Genomic DNA, 10000 nt, shown 5'->3' with positions numbered 1-10000 from the left:
GTGTGTGTGTGTGTGTGTGTGTTTCTTTCTTGTGTTTCCCCTAATGATGTGATTATTACACGAAAGTGCCCTAAGGAACTTATCGTATTTCATTTCCCCGTGGACTCATAGGAATATCTTGATCACGCGCAAAATTGTGATCCTTTCCAATATATAAATATATATATATATATATATATATATATATATATATATATATATATATATATATATATATATATATTTTTTTTTTTTTTTTTTTTTCATACTATCCGCCATTTCCCGCGACAGCGAGGTAGCATTAAGAACAGAGGACTGGGCCTTTGAGGAAATATCCTCACCTGGCCCTCTTCTCTGTTCCTTCTTTTGGAAAATTAAAAAAAAAAAGAAAAAATATATATATATATATATATATATATGTGTGTGTGTGTGTGTGTCACCTGTCCTCATTCTGTTTTCTAACTTATCCCCAACACGAGAGCTAAAAACACTCGATGTTTATCACTTTCTTTCCCTGGTAGGAAGGGCGACCTACACCTTGAGGCCCTTGGAGACGACAATCCCTCGCTGAAGGACCAACCAGTCCTCCGTGATGGCTCCCACCAGCGCCAGCAGGATACACACTGTGGATCTGATGTGTGAATACGTCTTCGGAAGCAACGTACATTAACTGTATGAGATTCTTGAGAGAGAGAGAGAGAGAGAGAGAGAGAGAGAGAGAGAGAGAGAGAGAGAGAGAGAGAGAGAGAGAGAGAGAGAGAGAGAGAGAGAAAATGAAGTAATGATGACCGAGGGATTCTTGACGTGCAAAGGTGGCCAGATGTACGATGTCGGCCGACTGCGTACGATACTTTCGCCCCCCCCCCCTCTCTCTCTCTCTCTCTCTCTCTCTCTCTCTCTCTCTCTCTCTCTCTCTCTCTTCATTCCTTTTACCCATTCTGTTTCTTATCTTAAACCTTAATTGTCAACAATCAACGGGGTTTAAAGATAAAGACAGATACACACACACACGCACACACACACCCACCCACACACACACACACACACACACACGCCACCAACAGTAAACGCCATCACCCAGACATAATTAACCTTCGATATTTTTTCTTTTTCTTCTCATTCGCGCGCTCCGTCTGCCCCCGAAGATCGCTTTTGAAGACTTCCCACAGCATATATTACTAGGGAAGTGAGGTGGGTGTGTGAGGAGGGAAGGAGGAGGGGAGGGGGAAGGGGCGTTTTGGGAGAGGGGAGGGAAGGGGTAAGGGAAGGTGAGGTGGAGAGGGGGAGGTGAGGTAAGGTAATGGGTGGGGGGGTGAGGCTTCTAAGAATCAGTGTGATAACACTTTGATGTCTTAGATCTAAAGGCGTGTGGATAATCCCATGTTCTTGGAGTTGAGAGATAAGAAAGATAAGAAGATTGATATTCTGGATTGACGATATATATATATATATATATATATATATATATATATATATATATATATATAGAACACTTGTTAGAAATGTTGAAGGTGTGGTGCTAAGGAGTCGCGAATGGAGAGAGAGAGAGAGAGAGAGAGAGAGAGAGAGAGAGAGAGAGAGAGAGAGAGAGAGAGAGAGAGAGAGAGAGAGAGAGAGAGAGAGAGAGAGAGTGTGTGTGTACTTCCCCATCCCCTCCCCACCCCCCGCCCTTCCTCTGCTATCTTGTCGCTGTTCCTACTTCAGCCTGGAACCACCATAGCCACACACACACACACACACACATCTCCCAGGTTATGCCAAGTACCCATTCATCGACCAGGCCTCGAGGGGAGGATTTAGCAACCTGGGTTGGATGTGGGTCGTTTAAAACGACCGGGATTCGAACCCATGCAGGTCCGACCCAAATCGTAGAGAGGAATATTTTTCTGATAATCTTTAATGTAATTCAATATAATCCTAGATTCTAGATTCCTTTTTTTCAACGAGAATCAACAAAAAAAGGAAAATTAATTATCCATCACTTTGCAATGTCTCCCATAATTTCCCTTTGTGGAAATATCATTGAAAAATATTACGAAACTTTATCAGATATTTCTACATTTTTATAAAGGATTAACGTTTTTCGTCCAAGTCACTTGAACGACCAAAGTTAAAAGTTACGATTTAATTTTACTTTCGTGTGTGTGTGTGTGTGTGTGTGTGTGTGTGTGTGTGTCAGAAGCCTTGATGCTGCCACTGTCCATGTTACAGTGGTTGAACAAAGTTATTAAAGTGGATGAAAACTTTTAAATTCGTGGGTAAGAACTTAATATGAAAATGACGACAGAATTCCTGTAACTGTAGAAAAACAATGTCGAAAAAATGATCAATTCTATTCCCTAAAGAAATATATATATATATATATATATATATATATATATATATATATATATATATATATATATATATATATATATATATATATATATATATATATATGCTGAAATGGTTTGGACATATGGAGAGAATGAGTGAGGAAAGGTTGACAAAGAGGATATATGTGTCAGAGGTGAAGGGAACGAGAAGAAGTGGGAGACCAAATTTGAGGTGGAAGGATGGAATGAAAGAGACTCTGAGCAATCGGGGCCTCAACATGAAGGAGGGTGAGGGGCGTGCACGGGGTAGAGTAAAACTGAAACGACGTGGTATACAGGGGTCGACGTGTGGTCAATGGACTGAACCAGGGCATGTGAAGCGTCCTGGGTAAACCATGGAAAGGTCTGTGGGGTCTGGATGTGGATAGGGAGCTGTGGTTTCGGTACAATGCTCATGACGGCCTTCAGAATGGATGTGAGCGAATGCGGCCTTTCTTCGTCTATTTCCTAACGCTTCCTCGCACGCAATAATTGAAGGGAAAAAAATTATCCAGGAGAAAAAAAATAATAATTAGGAAGAAAACTATGAAAAAAAGCTTACCTTCAACATCGTTTATACTGGAGGACTGCGCTAGATTCTGCTGAGCTCTGAGCGCTAACAGTAGCAGGAGGAGACGTGGCACCGTCGCTGACGTCATCCTCACTAGTGACGTCATCACTGTAAACAAAGACGTCATGGATATTAGGTTTCGACCATTCTACCGTCTACCAGATGGTAAACGGATTTATATGAGTCAATAGATCTACACACCTACCCTCCGGTGCAAACGCAGACATACACACGCGTACATGTGCACACACCTACACAAACGCATGCAAATATATACGTACATAAAGACACATTTGCTCTCTCTCTCTCTCTCTCTCTCTCTCTCTCTCTCTCTCTCTCTCTCTCTCTCTCTCTCTCTCTCTCTCATCTGCATACCACAGGGAAAATCACACCCAAATTAATGGCAAACATCACTAACCTTTACGCTCTCCTGAACTCTCTCAAAAGCCAGCACAAACTACCACAATCTGTGTCGGATCCACAGGTTTCTTTCTCCTCACAGAGAGAGATCAAAGCAGTGAGAACTGTTTGACATATTTATTCAACTTGTTTATGTTTCGATTTTGGATGCATTAAGACGGTTTGGGAGGTCGTCTACCCCCACAGCTGTGGTCTGGAACCTTACCTTACCTTACGTATACCTTACGATGGTTTGGGAGGTCTTCTACCCTCACAGCTGTGGTCTGGCACCTTACCTTACCTTACGTATACCTTACGATGGTTTGGGAGGTCGTCTACCCCCACAGCTGGGTCTGGCACCTTACCTTACCTTACGTATACCTCACGATGGTTTGGGAGGTCTTCTACCCCCACAGTTGTGGTCTGGCACATTACCCTACCTTACGTATACCTTACGATGGTTTGGGAGGTCTTCTACCCCCACAGCTGTGGTCTGGAACCTTACCTTACGTATACCTTACGATGGTTTGGGAGGTCTTCTACCCTCACAGCTGTGGTCTGGAACCTTACCTTACCTTACGTATACCTTACGATGGTTTGGGAGGTCTTCTACCCTCACAGCTGTGGTCTGGCACCTTACCTTACCTTACGTATACCTTACGATGGTTTGGGAGGTCTTCTACCCCCCACAGCTCGATCTAAGGACCAATGTCATATCTTACTTCTTTGTTCAATCAGGTTGTTGGAGGCTGCTGCTCGCATACCAGCACAACCAAACAGTCCGTATTGTTTCTGACTGTGAACAGTCATACAGTCAGTCAGAAAACATCACGACATCCACAGCCACACACAGTTACACACAGTCACACACAGCAAACATACACTCTCTCACACTCACAGCCAGTCACATTCGCACGCAGAACACCAGTTATAATAGCCAGTTACATTCCCACTTAGAGCACCAGTTATAAGAGCCAGTTACATTCCCACTCAGAGCACCAGTCAAAGCCAGTCTCTGTCATATGCTCATTCACAGTCACAATTAATCACAAGTGTGAGTACTTGGAGGATTAATCTTCAACACACAGCAGGTACAACTGTGGCTGCCGTGGCAGAGATTAATCTTCGGGAGGAGACAGACAACACCAGCAGGGTGTAGCGAGGGTGTAGGGTGTAGCTGTGTACACAGAGAGAGAGAGAGAGAGAGAGAGAGAGAGAGAGAGAGAGAGAGATAGAGAGAGAGAGAGAGAGAGAGAGAGAGATTAATGCAGATCAATCGTCTCCCTCAACTCCCTCTCCCACCCCGGGATTAATCCAACACCCATAAGCCACCCTAGCTTTGTCTCTCCCACACCGTCTCTACGATGAATCACTTGATTAATTCCCCAGGCAGGCTGAGAGAGAGAGAGAGAGAGAGAGAGAGAGAGAGAGAGAGAGAGAGAGAGAGAGAGAGAGAGAGAGAGAGAGAGAGAGAGAGAGAGAGAGAGAGAGAGAGAGAGACCCTTGACGATGTCATGTCTAATCCTTGACTGCTTCAAGCAAAAGGCGAATGTGGCAATCACCCCCTTACCATCCTTGTCACTTTCTCTCTTGACCTCCCTCATTGTCACTTTCTCTTGACCTCCCTCATGGCACTTTCTCTTGACCTCCCTCATGTCACTTTCTCTTGACCTCCCTCATTGTCACTTTCTCTTGACCTCCCTCATGTCACTTCCTCTTGACACTCTCATACCCTCCTACCGCTTCACTTTCCCCCTTCCCCCCACCACTAAACCAGGTCGTCCCTCCAGCACCTTCTCTCCCTCCTCACCTACACCACACGTTGAATCATCTTCCATTATCATTGGGCGAGGGGATGGGGGAGGAGAAATCCTACACTCGTGTGTGTGTGTGTGTGTGTGTGTGTGTGTGTGTGTGTGTGTGTGTGTGTGTGTGTGTTTGGAGGGCCAGACGCCCCAGCAACACGAGAGCAAACGACCAAAGTTCGTATTAAGACGACCACGGAGCCAAGCCCCGAGCACTGGCCTCGTCTGCTGTTGCGGTGAAGATAATGTGGACTGCTTCCCCTGTCCATCCCATCTTGACCAGGAGCCCCTGTGACCGCCTGTGAGCACCTGTGAGCGCATGTGAGCGCTTGTGAGGGCCTGTGAGCGCCTGTGAGCTTATGTGAGCACCTGTGAGCGCCTGTGAGCTCTATCTTGAGCCTAGGGAGCTTCTGTCAATTCCCTTCCTCCTCTCCCCCTCACGCTAACCCCCTACGTGAGCTGGGGGAGTTCAAATGAAGCTCTCGGCAAGGAAAACGGGGTAGCCGAGTCTACTGTAGATGTGTCTACTGTAGATGTGTCTACATCTACATGGATAGCCCACCAGTAGTATTCTAAATCACCCATACAGTGGTGGACGACAGTGTGTCCCTCCCACCCCCACTTGTTACTGATCTGTACGTGGGAACCCCCATGTACATGGGTGTCTCCTGTACGTGGGTGCCCCATGTAAATCTACCCCTAAGTGCCTCTCTTTCTTAACCCCCCCCCCCACCCCACCAATAACCACTCCGTACCCAATTAACCCCAACGTACTAATTCCCATTAACCCGTGATATTCACGGCAGCTAACACCTATGCCTCGCGCCAATTGACACAACCCAACTCATTATACTTTCCATTAAGCCAGGGTTAATCACCTCTACCGTGGCCCTGGCCTTAACTAGCATCATAGTTAGTCTTTTTTTTTATATATATATATATATAAGGTGACCAACACGACGCGGGTGAGCATATACCTCAGTTAAGGCCAGCTCGAATGAGAGAGAGAGAGACAAGAAAAAGTAATTCAAAAAAAGAGAGAGTGGAAATTACTCATGGCTTCGTAGGTGGTTGTAGATCTGATTCTTAAAGGTAGAATGGTTGTAGGAGGAGAGGAAGGCAAGAGGAGGAAGATGACTCCACAGTTCAGTTGTTCGAGGAGGAGGAGGAAGAGGAAGAGGAGGAAGAGGAAGAAGAGGAGGAGGAGGAGGAGGAGGAAGAGTAGGAGGAGGAGGAGGAGGAAGAGAAGGAGGAAGAGGAGGAGGAAGAGGAACAGGAAGAGACATTATAATGATCAAGACTCGGGTGGTCAGCGTCTACAGAGAAACTGGGGGAAGCAGCGGCCACAAGGCGGCCATGGGTCTGTACCGTTAGCCCCATCACGTTACTTTGATGATCTATCCTTTATTACTCTCTCTCTCTCTCTCTCTCTCTCTCTCTCTCTCTCTCTCTCTCTCTCTCTCTCTCTCTCTCTCTCTCTCTCTCTCTTCCATGCGGGGAAAGTTTCATGGTAGGTACTGGTAGGCACACTCTGTCTATCCTTGTACATTATCTATCACTCTATCGATCTATCTATTAATCTATCGATCCATCTATCAATCGACCTACATATACATATAGCGTTCATGGAATGGCTTTGATTAGGGGGGGGGGGGCCTCAGCGACCCGTAGCGTCTCAGATAATAACAAAGAACTGTACGCAAAACCACACCAGCTTAACTTGACAAAGAACTGTACGCAAAACCACACCCAGCTTAACTTGACAAAGAACTGTACGCAAAACCACACCCAGCTTAACTTGACAAAGAACTATACGCAAAACCACACCCAGCTTAACTTGACAAAGAACTATACGCAAAACCACACCCAGCTTAACTTGACAAAGAACTGTACGCAAAACCACACCAGCTTAACTTGACAAAGAACTATACGCAAAACCACACCCAGCTTAACTTGACAAAGAACTGTACGCAAAACCACACCCAGCTTAACCTGACAAAGAACTGTACGCAAAACCACACCTAGCTTAACTTGACAAAGAACTGTACGCAAAACCACACCCAGCTTAACTTGACAAAGAACTGTACGCAAAACCACACCAGCTTAACTTGACAAAGCTTACGCTTTATGACCACAAACGCCAACATCTGATTATTTCCGTCAGGTGGTGCAGAAGGCGTATGGGGAAAAAAAGACCCGCTAAAAGGTTGTATTTTTTCCTTTTTTTCTCCCCCTCCGTGTTGCTCTTACCTCTGGTGTTGAGGTAGTGGTGACGGAGGAGGAGGGAAGGAGGGAGGCCTCTCAAAATCCTTGACGGAACTTTTGCCGTTTTTTTTTTCTCTTCTTTCCCCGGGGGGCGGCGCCCTTGTTGAGGCCCAAGTTAGCAGAGGGAGGAGAAGAAGAAGTGGAGTGTTGTGTCTCCTGTGTAGTCTGGATATATATATATATATATATATATATATATATATATATATATATATATATATATGTATATATACTATCTTAAGGTCAATTTATTCTTGATACATGTTTCCTCGTTTGAAGCGAAATATTTCCATTTATTTATCTATTTCACGTCAAGTAAATGAATTACCATCAGTGGTAAGTGACACAAAATGATTCTATCAAATAGCATATTTACATATTATATTCCTATGAGTCCACGGGGAAAATGAAACACGATGAGTTCCCAAGTGCACTTTCGTGTAATAATCACATCATCAGGGGAGACACAAGAGAGAAATATAAGTCAGTTGATATATATCGAAGAGACGAAACTAGGACGCCATTTGGTAAACATGTTTACCAAATGGCGTCCTAGTTTCGTCTCTTCGATGTATATCAACTGACTGTTATATTTCTCTCTTGTGTCTCCCCTGATGATGTGATTATTACACGAAAGTGCACTTGGGAACTCATCGTGTTTCATTTTCCCCGTGGACTCAGGAGTATCTTGATCACGCGCAAAATTGTGACCCTTTCCAATACATATTATATATTACGTTATTTGCTCCAGTGTGATAAACTCCCTCCAGTCATGAGAATTTCCTATGTACACACGACGTGTGAGGATATAGGTATGAGTGATATGACCTCATGAGGGAACCTGGCCATGTTTTGAGCGCTATGTATGAGTTATGAGTTATATGACCTCATGAGGGAACCTGGCCATGTTTTGAGCGCTTTGGTTGACATACAAGATCGTGGATTGGATTAAGCTGCATCATACTGTGTCATACTATATCATATTGTATCGTATGGGCGGACCTGAGCGTTTAAAATGTGGAAATTCATTACGTCCTTTGGCGATTATATTCCTGTGTTTTCGAAGTGGATGAGGAACTGTGAGGATGAAGGGGATTTCCTAAGAACTGAAGGACACGTCGAGCTGAAGGACATAGGAGTGATAGGAGACTCTCTAACCCCATGTCCTATGATGGGTTGGCTTAATGAGCGATCCTGCAGGTGTGTGTGTGTGTGTGTGTGTGTGTGTGTGTGTGTGTGTGTGTGTGTGTGTGTGTGTGTGACACTATGGCTGGTTCGATGTGGTGTTGGCAGTGGCACTGGAGGTGTTGGCAGTGATGTTGGCAGCAGTGGTGGTTGGCGTTGGTGGGTGATCTTTGACATATCCGAGTTAAGGCTGAAGTGTCCTTGTCTTTCTGGTCATACAAAATGAACAACCATTGCCTCGCTACACCTTACAGGTCAGGGGACGACACACACACACACACACACACACACACACACACACACACACACATACACACACACACACACAGCCATTCCTGGTAAGAACAGACCCATTATTACCCCCCAACACACACAGACACACACACCAAAAGGAGTGGAGAAAAAAAAAGAAGACAATGCATATTTGCCAGCTCTCGTGGGAAAGAGAGAGAGAGAGAGAGAGAGAGAGAGAGAGAGAGAGAGAGAGAGAGAGAGAGAGAGAGAGAGAGAGAGAGAGAGAGAGAGAGAGAGAGAGAGAGAAACGAGCGTTTTTTGACCAACCACTAAAAAAACAATGTCTAAAGAGAAGAAGAAAAAAAAAGGCTTTAAATTCTCTCCAGCTGTGGAGGTAAGTGCTTACACTTTTGTCCCAAATGAATCCAGGGGGATATGAACATTTTCATCCCACATTGTGGCTTATGGGACCTTAGTCGTCTGCTCTGGGCTGGGATAGAATCTATGTCCAGTTCCCCGTTGACTGAATACAGTAGATCAAACGAAGAGGTCTATCTGATGTCCCAAATCAAATAAGAACGCAACAAAATGAATTAGATAGACTAAATCAATATGAATAGGCCGTTTCAGTCTCGCTTCGACAAACCAAACGATACGTGAATACATCAATAAACATCCTCCGTCTACAACTCCATAGAAATAGAGTATATACATATATATAACACACGTCCATAAGGCTATACTCAGCAGACGCAGGCTGGGTTTTGCTTGGGAGGGTAATGACAGCAGTGGGCTGAGACAGCACTGCGCCGTTTGTCACGTACTCCACCTTGGTCCAAGGTCGCTGGCTGTTTTGTTCGCTCTCTTTGGCTCACTAAGGCGATACGGGCAACGGAGTCCTTTAATCAAGACCATACACACACACACACACACACATATATATATATATATATATATATATATATATATATATATATATATATATATATATATATATATATATATATATATAGTACCAAGACATGAGGCTAATGTAAACCATGTCACTATTATGTGTCCTGGGATCGAACATTATTCTCTTAACGCTACCGGACTCTCCCCTAACTCAGTGGTCGCTAGTTACCCTACCTTTTGCAAGTTATGTGATCTATAATCATTAGCGGAGGCCTGATAAATTTCCACTCCCTTCATACCTCACTACATCTCTC

The 10000-nt window shown here is 44.5% G+C and overlaps 1 protein-coding gene across 1 annotated transcript in view; it reads right to left on the bottom strand.

Moving 5' to 3' along the window:
- LOC139759936 (uncharacterized protein CG3556-like) overlaps positions 1–10000 on the bottom strand; it is a 185587-nt gene that overhangs the window by 49057 nt on the left and 126530 nt on the right. The window contains 1 exon segment of the mRNA XM_071682588.1: positions 2896–3012. Within this exon segment, the coding sequence (XP_071538689.1) occupies positions 2896–3010 (115 nt within the window). The 5' untranslated portion in view covers positions 3011–3012.

The sequence above is a fragment of the Panulirus ornatus genome, chromosome 34, assembly GCF_036320965.1.
Source record: "Panulirus ornatus isolate Po-2019 chromosome 34, ASM3632096v1, whole genome shotgun sequence".
NCBI classification, from domain to species: Eukaryota; Metazoa; Arthropoda; class Malacostraca; order Decapoda; family Palinuridae; genus Panulirus; species Panulirus ornatus.
This window is presented reverse-complemented; position numbering and strand designations above follow the sequence as displayed.